The 12,970-nt window shown below is 36.5% G+C and overlaps 1 protein-coding gene across 2 annotated transcripts in view; it reads left to right on the top strand.

Moving 5' to 3' along the window:
* The window catches only part of LOC149805317 (putative ATP-dependent RNA helicase DHX57), a 113,593-nt gene that overhangs the window by 86,304 nt on the left and 14,319 nt on the right, over positions 1 to 12,970 (top strand). For both annotated transcript variants that reach the window (XM_089949227.1, XM_089949228.1), the window contains exons 21-23: positions 4,355 to 4,438; positions 7,651 to 7,788; positions 9,065 to 9,179. In XM_089949227.1, coding sequence (XP_089805353.1) covers positions 4,355 to 4,438; positions 7,651 to 7,788; positions 9,065 to 9,179 — 337 coding nt within the window. The remainder of the gene's footprint in view (positions 1 to 4,354; positions 4,439 to 7,650; positions 7,789 to 9,064; positions 9,180 to 12,970) is intronic.

Here is a 12,970-nt window from a genome sequence, read left to right as displayed (position 1 = left end):
GTGTCAGATCAATCCTATCATTATCTAATGTCATAGTGCTGTTATACACCATGATGTGTCAGATCAATCCTATCATTATCTAATGTCATAGTTCTGTTATACACCTTGATGTGTCAGATCAATCCTATTATTATCTAATGTCATAGTGCTGTTATACACCATGATGTGTCAGATCAATCCTATCGTTATTTAATGTCATAGTGCTGTTATACACCATGATATGTCAGATCAATCCTATCATTATCTAATGTCATAGTGCTGTTATACACCATGATGTGTCCAATCAATCCTATCATTATCTAATGTCATAGTGCTGTTATACACCATGATGTGTCAGATCAATCCTATCATTATCTAATGTCATAGTTCTGTGATACACCTTGATGTGTCAGATCAATCCTATTATTATCTAATGTCATAGTGCTGTTATACACCATGATATGTCAGATCAATCTTATCATTATCTAATGTCATAGTGCTGTTATACACCATGATGTGTCAGATCAATCCTATCATTATCTAATGGGGGCCCCAAGTGGCCGAGTGGTCTAAAGTGCTCTGTTATGGATCACTGCCATCTCACCTCTGTCTGTGTGGGTTCGAGTCCAGGATTCGGCCAATGTAGGTATGTGAGAAAGCTTGCCAGTAGCTTCTCGTGGGTTGGTGGTTCTTCCCGGGGTTTTCCTGGGTTCTTCCTCCACCATTAATACTAGCTGCCATGCATAGCCTATCGTGTGCTGAAAAATGGCGTTAAACCCCACAACAACAACATCATTATCTAACGTCATAGTGCTGTTATACACCATGATGTTTCAGATCAATCATATCATTATCTATTGTCATAGTGCTGTTATACACCACGATGTGTCACATCAATCCTATCATTATCTAATGTCATAGTGCTGTTAAACACCATGATGTGTCACATCAATCATATCATTATCTATTGTCATTATTTAATGTCATAGTGCAGTTATACACCATGATGTGTCAGATCAATCCTATCATTATTTAATGTCATAGTGCTGTTATACACCATGATGTGTCAGATCAATCCTATTGTAATTTAATGTCATAGTGCTGTTATACACCATGATGTGTCAGATCAATCCTATCATTATTTAATGTCATAGTGCTGTTATACACCATGATGTGTCAGATCAATCCTATCATTATTTAATGTCATAGTGCTGTTATACACCATGACGTGTCAGATCAATCCTATCGTTATTTAATGTCATAGTGCTGTTATACACCATGATGTGTCAGATCAATCCTATCATTATCTAATGTCATAGTGCTGTTATACACCTTGATGTGTCAGATCAATCCTGTCATTATCTAATGTCATAGTGCTGTTATACACCATGATGTATCGAATCAATCATATCATTATCTAATGTCATAGTGCTGTTATACACCATGATGTGTCAGATCAATCCTATCATTATCTAATGTCATAGTTCTGTTATACACCTTGATGTGTCAGATCAATCCTATTATTATCTAATGTCATAGTGCTGTTATACACCATGATGTGTCAGATCAATCCTATCGTTATTTAATGTCATAGTGCTGTTATACACCATGATGTGTCAGATCAGTCCTATCATTATCTAATGTCATAGTTCTGTTATACACCATGATGTGTCAGATCAATCCTATCATTATCTAATGTCATAGTGCTGTTATACACCATGATGTGTCAGATCAATCCTATCATTATCTAATGTCATAGTGCTGTTATACACCATGATGTGTCAGATCAATCCTATCATTATCTAATGTCATAGTTCTGTTATACACCATGATGTGTCAGATCAATCCTATCATTATCTAATGTCATAGTGCTGTTATACGCCATGTGTCAGATCAATCCAATCATTATTTAATGTCATAGTGTTGTAATACACCATGATGTGTCAGATAAATCCTATCATTATCTAATGATCATGTCATTATGCTGATTTGATAAAATTGTGTTTTGATTTTACAGACATGGACTACTGTAACCAGTGTTTTGGTATGTTTGATAGCAAAATAAAAAGATTGTGAACAGAGAATTTGTTTAAATTTGCTGTCTGATCTTGCTGATCTGTGATTAGACTAAATTAGTACCCCAGTTTATACTTTATTTTCTGCTCTCTTTTTTTGCTTAGTCTTGTTGACCTTTCGATTAGACTAAATTAGTACCCTAGTTTCTAAGTTTCTACTTTATTTTCTGTTCTCTTCGTTTTGCCTGGTCTTGTTGACCTGTGATTAGACTAAATTAGTACCCCAGTTTCTACTTTATTTTCTGTTCTCTTTGTTTTGCCTGGTCTTGTTGATCTGTGATTAGACTAAATTAGTACCCCAGTTTCTACTTTATTTTCTGTTCTCTTTGTTTTGCCTGGTCTTGTTGACCTGTGATTAGACTAAATTAGTACCCCAGTTTCTACTTTATTTTCTGTTCTCTTTGTTTTGTCTGGTCTTGTTGACCTGTGATTAGACTAAATTAGTACCCCTGTTTCTACTTTATTTTCTGTTCTCTTTGTTTTGTCTGGTCTTGTTGACCTGTGATTAGACTAAATTAGTACCCCCGTTTCTACTTTATTTTCTGTTCTCTCTGTTTTGCCTGGTCTTGTTGACCTGTGATTAGACTAAATTAGTACCCCAGTTTCTACTTTATTTTCTGTTCTCCTTGTTTTGCCTGGTCTTGTTGACCTGTGATTAGACTAAATTAGAATCCCCAGTTTCTACTTTATTTTCTGTTCTCTTTGTTTTGTCTGGTCTTGTTGACCTGTGATTAGACTAAATCAGTACCCAAGTTACTACTTTATTTTCTGTTCTCTTTGTTTTGTCTGGTCTTGTTGACCTGTGATTAGGCTAAATTAGAATCCCCAGTTTCTATTTTATTTTCTGTTCTCTGTTTGTTTTGTTATGTAGTCGTACCTGTGCTTTTTTCTGGCTTCTTTATTATTTCCTTAGTAATGCATGGTCAAGACAAAATTGTCATTTTGACATTATATAATGATTGTTTTACATTCATTGAATTTGCAGGTAACTTTGTTTCTCAGCCGTTTATTCATTTATAGTTATGAATCCTGATGGATCCATTTATTCTGATTAGTGTTAGGGTTAGGGTTATGGACAAACGGACTGGGCAGTTTGAATTGGGTTTTGACTTGTAATGCCAAAATTTATTTGTTGTTTTAAGGGCATTTTTGACATTACTATGAATATAATTCCTGAGAAATGGGAGGTAAGTGCCTTTCCTTATGACTCAATGAGGCAGTCAACCTGGCCTGAGCAGATATCGAACCTGCGTCTCTCGGATTACAAGTTTGATGCTCTACCAACTGAGTTACCATGGCTCCCAATAATGGCAAGAAAGAAATAAAATAATTGTTTTGTATTATAGACACATCACTCGGTTAAAATGAATAATCTTCCCTGGTTGGCATCTGTTAGTCTCGAGAGACGATGGAAATGCACCCATGAGAGATGTCCCAGTTGTTGGTTGTGCAGCGTCTGCTGTGGCTATGGAGCCCAACACGGAAGTGGCAGTCCTTGCTGCACTTGAAGGTTGAGTCTGGTGTGGGTTGGTGCTGCTACTTCTTCCTATAAGATCACTTTCATCAGCTAGTAAGCATAGCTTGTCCTCGCAGGCTTTCAGACCAGTGATCAGAGCATGTCGCTAGCTGGACCTGTCTAGAGAAAGCTCTTCCCAGGTGTTGACATCGAAGGCATGGGCTTTCATGTCGCACTTGCAGAAATCCTTGAAGCGGAGATGTGACCATCTGATCGACCTTTTGCAAGAGGCAAGTTTCAAGGTGGCGCTCTACAGTTTCATATTTTGCATAGTGTTAGGATTTTAAAGAAAAAGAATTTCCCCGGCTTTCCTCACTGGTTATACTGGCTATTTATAAAAGACCTTCTTTATCTTGGATATAATTCAAAGAACCTTTAATTCCCTTTATTTTGGTATATGATTGATGGGTGTAATATGGGTTATAGAGTATACAGCTTGGCCTTACTCCAGATGTGTACCTTTCAAAAAAGTGCTGGCTCCACTTGGTTATTTTCTCTTCCTGAACTTCAGAAGTGAATGGTAAAGGAAAGAGCTGATAACTTTTTTTTACGTTTTATATATTTGGTAATTCCTTCATTGCACTTTCTGGTATTGCCTAGTCTGGCTAAATTCATTTTCCCCATTTTATTCCCTCATATGGACACATCACTCTGTGAAGAAGAGTAATCTCCTCTGCAATGGCAAGAAATATGATTATAGACACATCACTCTGTTTAAAATAAGTGTATTGTGTTATAGATACATAACTGTATGATGATTAGTAATCTTTCCTTTCTTTTCCAGAAATGGCAGGATGCAAGGAAGGCTGGTTCATACGCTGCTTATTCTTTCTGCCAGGAAAACTTTCTCTCTCAGAGGACTTTGGAGGTAATGACGTAGGCATACTAATTAAGTTCATGGTCATCACCTTTATAAGACTAGTCAGCTTTCTTTTAGTTCTTTGATAGTAATTATTGTGAAATTTTAGTGGAAAAAATTATGAACTAAAATGAATACTGTCTAGGGTTTAAGGCAGTGAAAGCCTTAATGTGTATGAATTTTCGTGTTTGTCAGTGCTTGACATTTCATATCAATTTATATCTGTTGATAATTTCCAAATATAGTTTCTAAACATATGATTGTTTATGGAAGTCCAGTTCAGAGATTTCTTTCTATGGACTGAGAAAATGCAAGAAACAAAATTCTGAAGTTATATGCAGAATCACAACCTACCAAAGCAGATTCACCAAGCAATTCATGAGTAATTCAATTATGTACCCTCTTTACCTTAAATGTTTGGATACCATAACTCTCCAAAAAGTTATGGTTGTAATGGTGGTGGGGTAAGTCTTGTGTGTCAGACAAGTAATAATTAAGTTTGTAATGCAGATATGAAGAAATACAAATCATGATATATCCATTGCTGTGTAAATGCACTTGTTTCCAGAACAAAGAATACACCTGCCAGTGCTCAAAGATTTTTTCTATACAAAAGACAATTGATTTTTAATCAAAGACTCAGAAGCCATTATGGACTACATTTGAACCCTTTATTAGTTATAATACCTCAAAAACTTATGATATTTGGCCTAAACTCTTGTTATGTATATTTAATTTGCATTGTTTGTTTGTTCGGCTATTTTTTATTTTTTTAATTTAATTATATGCTAATGTAACATTGTTTGTTGGACTTAATCTTGTCCTAAATCAATTTATGTTTTCTACTTGACCTGAATTATTGATTTTTAGTTTTTTTAAATTCTGTAAACAACTAACACATAGCTGAAATATTCTCAATGTGTATGGGTTTATTATCAGAATTATTAATAAAAGAAGTAAATACATTTATTTGGGTCAGAGTCTAGGTTACTGGGATTCCCATACAATTTACATGGTGTGCCTGACATTGTCCAGGATTCCCATACAATTTAGATGGTGTGCCTGACATTGTCCAGTTGATGTATTGTAATGTTAGTACCAGACTTTCTAATTACAACTAACATTTTGTTTTGTAAACATTAAGAACTTCTTGAAGGTTATTTTCCTGTATTTTTTTATTTTTTTAAAGAAAATGTTAACTGTGACCTGAGTAGAGGACTATATAATCTTGTCACTCGAAAGATTATTCATTCATGCTTAAGATTTTGCAGAATCAGTTTGTATATTTGTTGTGTTCTATGTTCATTTAGGCTGGAATTTATTTCAAATTATTTAATTCAGTGATTTTTTTTCTCTGGAAATACAGAGTGCTCATAAAAAAAATGATATTCTTGGACAGAGACATTGACTAGGATCTATGGTGAATTTAAACCTGGCATTATATTACTTTGTTTTAAAAAGAAGACTGTTGGCACATCAGCATTAGACAGGTCATCACAAAAACATCAACACTTCAGCATTGGACTTAATTTTGATTTCTGCTAAAGTGTATTCAGAACTTTAAATTTTTAGGACTTGTGTCTTTAATTCTAGTTATTTGGGGATTTAATTTGCAATACTGTAAGTTCTTTTTGTCATATTCACTTTGTATTTTGGGGAAATAAATTATTTGCTGAAGTTGACAAAGCTTGTTGCTTTCACTCTTTTCAAGAACTTATTTTAAGAGCATAAGAATCTCCTGATTACAACAATAAAGTAATCAATTAACAGTTTGTTGTGTATACATGCTAGCCTTAAGACCATTACTCAGCCATACATCGTTCTACCAGTTGCAGTGACTGCTGGAACAGTTTCGGTACCCACTAGACAGGTTCTGGTTGGTTTCTGTAATGCACATAAATATCCAAAATTGTACTTGGTCCTACCTCCAGTAGAACCATATTTATGTAAATGCCACTTAAGCACTAATTATAGGTAACTCTGGCAATCTATTCCACATTCATATGTCACATGCTTCACTTTGTACAAAACATTTACAGCTTTTGATAGAAGTATAAGTAGATTATCTTCATAATGTAAGTGGCATACATGAGGATACATAATAATTTACTAGTCTTTCAGCTTCTTGAAAATAAATGTCTGCATTTCATCACCGCAACTCGAGTTTTCTCGGTCAAATTTCAATACTTTTTTTTGCGACAAGCCCAACAGGCACCTCACTTAGAATTCACATGGGGCCCAGTCTGAAATTAGAGGTTCCCTGGGCATGGATCTGTCAGCCTTTCTTCAGCATTACCTGCATCAAAACAGTAGTTTGTCAGTTTTAGTGAATTTCAAATTACTTCTGCATATGATCTTCTTAGTATTATGTTATGTATATCTATATAGTGTGTTTAACTTTTGTCCATGATTGTAGATTGTGATGGTCATTTGTAAACAACATATTACATAGCTAACTTTTGTCCATGATTGTAGATTATACTTTCAGATAATGATCTTTGTAACATGTTTGTTTGGATTTAAATTCAGGACACTGGTTTTTCCCATGGATAAACAAGGTTTACATGATCTTTGTCAGGTAGTTTGCTAAACTTTAAGTAAACATACCTGACCTTGTTTACAAATTTGATGGAAACTACCATTGGAAATGACCTATGTTCATGGCATTTTGTTGTATCAATAGTCAGGTGACAGTCTGTATTATATAAGTTTGAAGTAAACAAAATGATTTCATTCTTACTTTTAAGTTCAGTTCTATAATGATTATGAGTTATGTTCAGATTTAATTTAAGAGGAAGCATTTATTTCCCACACCATGTTAGATATATGGGCAGTTGTTGGGATGGGGTTCTCCCCACCCCATGTTATATATAATGACAGTTGTATAGGGATGGACACATCATGGTTTTGTAAGAAAACTAAACACTGCCAAACACAAACATAATAAGGTGGCATATAATAGTGACTGTACATAAAAATAAATTATCAGTCACACATTTCCATGTGACCATGGCTTTAGAATATACTCATGAAAACTTCAGCAGCAAAATTTTAACTTTTTCATGGGCAGTTCACTGTATCATCCATTGAAATGAGATCATGCCATTGGCGAATTATGTTAGAGACCTAACTGTTTAAAAATTTGATAATCATTCAAATAAAATGATTGCTTCATCAATCGATAAATACAAAAATATTAAATATTTAATGTATTTTTACAGATGCTAGCCAGCATGAAGCAGCAGTTTGTGGAACTACTGTCGGATATCGGCTTTGTCAAAGAGGGATTATCTGTTAGAGATGTAGAAATGGCTGCTCGGGAAGATGGAACTGATGGAGTTGCTAGAGCTACAGGAATGGTGTGATATCTGATTTATTATGCATTTATACTGATATAGCATAATTAGTTATTTATGTAAAAATTTATTTGATTAATTTTACCAAGCTTATCTAGGGCTGTGTGTATTACAGTCTAATCAGAAATCTAGATCTGTGTGTATTGTACAATCTAATCAGAGTTCTAGAGCTGTGTGGATTGTACAGTCTAATCAGAGGTCTAGAGCTGTGTGGATTGTACAGTGAAATCAGAGATCTAGAGCTGAGTGGATTGTACAATCTAATCAGAGATCTAGAGCTTTGTGTATTGTACAATCTAGATCTGTGTGGATTGTACGGTCTAATCAGAGATCTAGAGCAGTGTGGATTGTACATTCTAATCAGAGATCTGGAGCTGTGTGTATTGTACAATCTAGATCTGTGGATTGTACGGTCTAATCAGAGATCTAGAGCAGTGTGGATTGTACAGTCTAATCAGAGATCTGGAGCTGTGTGTATTGTACAATCTAATGAGAGATCAAGAGCTGTGTGGATTGTACAATCTAATCAGAGATCTAGAGCTGTGTGTATTTTACAACCTAATCAGATTATAGAGCTGTGTGGATTGTGCAATCTAGATCTGTGTGTATTGTACAGTCTAATCAGAGATCTAGAACTGTGTTGATTGTACAATCTAGATCTGTGTATTGTACAATCTAAGCAGAGATCTAGAGCTGTGTGGATTGTAAAATCTAGTGAGAGATCTAGAGCTTTGTGGATTGTACAATCTAGTCAGAGATCTAGAGCTATATGGATTGTACAGTCTAGTTATAGATCTAGATCTAAGTGGATTGTACACTCAAGGTGGTTAGAAAATATGTGTAAGCAGATTGTACTGGATAGTCATCTGGAGATAATAGATCTGTACATGTTCTAGTATCTCATCAGCTAAATGTACAGATAGACTGTACTGATTTGTCATCAAGAGATACAGGTTGATGCAGATAGTTCTATTTTGTTGTTACATTCAATTATTCATTTACAAGGGTAATATTTTTTCCATTGTCAACAAGTTCATTAGTTAGGAGAGATTTATTCTGTTATTAATAATGTAATGTCCTGGTGTAATAATGAACAAGATCTTGTAGACATTTCATAGATGTTAAAAGATGCAATTCTTTTTCTTCAAAACTGTAAATGGACTAAAATTTAGTTATAGATGCAATCTTATTAATAGGTTTCCTTGAGAGAATCTTTTTTCCTACATGATGAGAAACCATCTGTGTACTACAATATGTATAATTATGTCTGTATTGCTAGGCAAATGTGAACTCACATAACTGGAAGCTGGTGGCAGCCATATTAGTGGGAGCACTCTACCCCAACGTGGTTCAAGTTCTCTCGCCCGAGTCCAAGTATAGTCAGAGTAGTGCAGGTGAGTATGACCTAGAGAGGAATTTCAGGGGTGTAAATAACTGCAGTTTTCTGCTTGCCTAGATTTAAGATTGTGTCAAATGAATAAAAATCTACATTCTTCATATTCTATGTAAATTTCTGGGCAAGTGACACCTGGTGCTTTTTGTCAGACAAAATGTTCAGGTTTTCTGGACTGCCAAATAAGGAACTGTTTCACCCCCACAGCACATTTTGCTTTTTCAAATCCCATCATTGGAGAATGGCATCCCTCGTATAGAACAGCTCCCATCAATGGAGGATGGCATCCCTCCTCGTACAAAACAAAGTCATCTTTGGAGGTTGGCATCCCTCATTTAGAACAAATCCTATCATTTGACAATGGCATTCCTTGAGCCATTGAGTGAATTTTGGACTTGCATACCACCTGAAGGGTGAACCTTGACTCAATGAGTAAATTTAGGACTTGCATACCTCCTGAAGGGTGAACCTTGACCCAATGAGTAAATTTAGGACTTGCATACCTCCTGAAGCGTGAACCTTGACCAGTGAGTGAATTTAGGACTTGCATACCTCCTGAAGGGTGAACCTTGACCCAGTGAGTGAATTTAGGACTTGTACACCTCCTGAAAGGTGAACCTTGACCCAATGAGAGAATTTAGGACTTGTATACCTCCTGAAGGGTGAACCTTGACCCAGTGAGTGAATTTAGGACTTGTATATCTCCTGAAGGGTGAACCTTGACCCAATGAGTGAATTTAGGACTTGTATATCTCCTGAAGGGTGAACCTTGACCCAATGAGTGAATTTAGGACTTTTATACCTCGTGAAGGGTGAACCTTGACCCAGTGAGTGAATTTAGGACTTGTATACGTCCTGAAGGGTGAACCTTGACCCAGTGAGTGAATTTAGGACTTGTATACCTCCTGAAGGGTGAACCTTGACCCAATGAGTGTTGTTTTCCTCTGACATTTTTGTCTTAATCATGCAAGATACCATTACTTTCAACTCTCTTCACCAATTCTTTGTCCAAATGAGAATAGTAATAACACTAATAATATTTTATTAGCAAGAACACTGAATATGTTAGTACAAATGGGCCTTAATAAACAGGTACAGAACACAAGCTTGGTTGTAGGGGCTATGTATTAGAATGGTATGAAATCCACTGCCAGGTGATAATAATGTACAGTCAGACCAAATGTGGTGCTCAGTGTGGGACATGGTATATACAGCCAGGTGATAACCATGTACAATCAGACCAAATATGGTGCTCAGTGTGGGACGTGGTATATACAGCCAGGTGATAACCATGTACAATCAGACCAAATATGGTGCTCAGTGTGGGACATGGTATATACAGCCAGGTGATAACCATGTACAATCAGACCAAATATGGTGCTGAGTGTGGGACATGGTATATACAGCCAGGTGATAATAATGTACAGTCAGACCAAATGTGGTGCTCAGTGTGGGATGTGGTATATACAGCCAGGTGATAACCATGTACAATCAGACCAAATATGGTGCTCATTGTGGGACGTGGTATATACAGCCAGGTGATAATAATGTACAGTCAGACCAAATGTGGTGCTCAGTGTGGGATGTGGTATATACAGCCAGGTGATAACCATGTACAATCAGACCAAATATGGTGCTCAGTGTGGGACATGGTATATACAACCAGGTGATAATAATGTACAGTCAGACCAAATGTGGTGCTCAGTGTGGGACATGGTATATACAGCCAGGTGATAACCATGTACAATCAGACCAAATATGGTGCTCATTGTGGGACGTGGTATATACAGCCAGGTGATAATAATGTACAGTCAGACCAAATGTGGTGCTCAGTGTGGGATGTGGTATATACAGCCAGGTGATAATAATGTACAGTCAGACCAAATATGGTGCTCAGTGTGGGACATGGTATATACAGCCAGGTGATAATAATGTACAGTCAGACCAAATGTGGTGCTCAGTGTGGGATGTGGTATATACAGCCAGGTGATAATAATGTACAGTCAGACCAAATGTGGTGCTCAGTGTGGGATGTGGTATATACAGCCAGGTGATAATAATGTACAGTCAGACCAAATATGGTGCTCAGTGTGGGACATGGTATATACAGCCAGGTGATAATCACACTTATTCATAACAAGCTTTCATCTTCTCCTAACATCAATCAAACAGAATTTCTTTCAATTGCTAATTTCATTAATTGATCTTAATCTGCCTGCATATGCAATGCCCCACATTGATCAAGTTGGTTAAATGCATTGCCCGAGGATGCATCATGGTATTTCATCCAGGTCACATGGTATTTCATCCAGGTCAATCAAATGGATGGTATCAAGCTGCCACAATTTGGGTAATTGCCTTTTGTGCATATTTCTAAGATCTGCATCAGTCTTAGCTCTGTGTGATCTATTTTGGGAACTTCAGTGAGGCCTTTTTTGGCCTGTAAATGGACATAATTAGTTTTCAAGGCAATCTGCATCAGTCTTTGCTTAGTGTGATCTCTTTTAGCAACTTCAATGAGGCCTTAGTTGACCTGTAACCTGACATAATTAGTTAAAGGAGATAAGGCCAAGGTCAATCAAGTTGATGAAATCATTAATATAGCTCTTCAGACTATGTTATTGGATGAGACCATCTTCCCCATAAGCAACGTGTATGTGCAGGAGAGACAGCCAATGAATGACACACTTACAAAATTAATGCAGTGAGCTGGTATTGTGTGTTTACAGTGTATCAACCGAAGCTCCCCTTAATAGCTGTTGAAATATGCAACTCATTGTGTTTGGTATTACCCTTCCACAACAGTAAGCATACATCTTGCTGTGTTTGGTATTACCCTTCCTCAGCAGTAAGCATACATCTCAGTGTGTTTGGTATTACCCTTCCTCAACAGTAAGCATGCAACTCATTGTGTTTGGTATTACCCTTCCTCAGTAGTAAGCATACATCTCACTGTGTTTGGTATTACCCTTCCTTAACAGTAAGCATGCAACTCCCTGTGTTTGGTATTACCCTTCCTTAACAGTAAGCATACATCTCATTGTGTTTGGTATTACCCTTCCTTAACAGTAAGCATGCAACTCCCTGTGTTTGGTATTACCCTTCCTTAACAGTAAGCATACATCTCATTGTGTTTGGTATTACCCTTCCTCAACAGTAAGCATGCAGCTCATTGTGTTTGGTATTACCCTTCCTCAACAGTAAGCATGCAACTCACTGTGTTTGGTATTACCCTTCCTCAGTAGTAAGCATACATCTCGCTGTGTTTGGTATTACCCTTCCTTAACAGTAAGCATGCAACTCATTGTGTTTGGTATTACCCTTCCTCAACAGTAAGCATGCAACTCACTGTGTTTGGTATTACCCTTCCTCAACAGTAAGCATACATCTCACTGTGTTTGGTTTTACCCTTCCTCAACAGTAAGCATGCAACTCACTGTTTGGTATTACCCTTCCCCAACAGTAAGCATACATCTCACTGTGTTTGGTATTACCCTTCCTCAGTAGTAAGCATACATCTCGCTGTGTTTGGTATTACCCTTCCTCAACAGTAAGCATACATCTTTCTTCTTCAAACATGATAACTGACCATAATCTCTTAGAAGAACTATTATTACTTTAAAGCATCCACCCTTCCCAGGTTAAATGTTTTATTTAAGAAAGCTAAGTTAACTTCCCACATAGACTGTAGTTAAGTAAAGTCATCTCCACTTGATACAGGGATTAGTAAAAAATCCTGTTAATATTTTAGTTCCACTCACACCTACTAGAACACTCTCTTCTGACAAGTTT

Source organism: Sinohyriopsis cumingii, chromosome 2, assembly GCF_028554795.1.
Source record: "Sinohyriopsis cumingii isolate HCF-2022 chromosome 2, ASM2855479v2, whole genome shotgun sequence".
Lineage (NCBI taxonomy): Eukaryota > Metazoa > Mollusca > Bivalvia > Unionida > Unionidae > Sinohyriopsis > Sinohyriopsis cumingii.
Note: the sequence above shows the minus strand (reverse complement) of the source record. Positions and strands in the feature narration are given on the sequence as shown.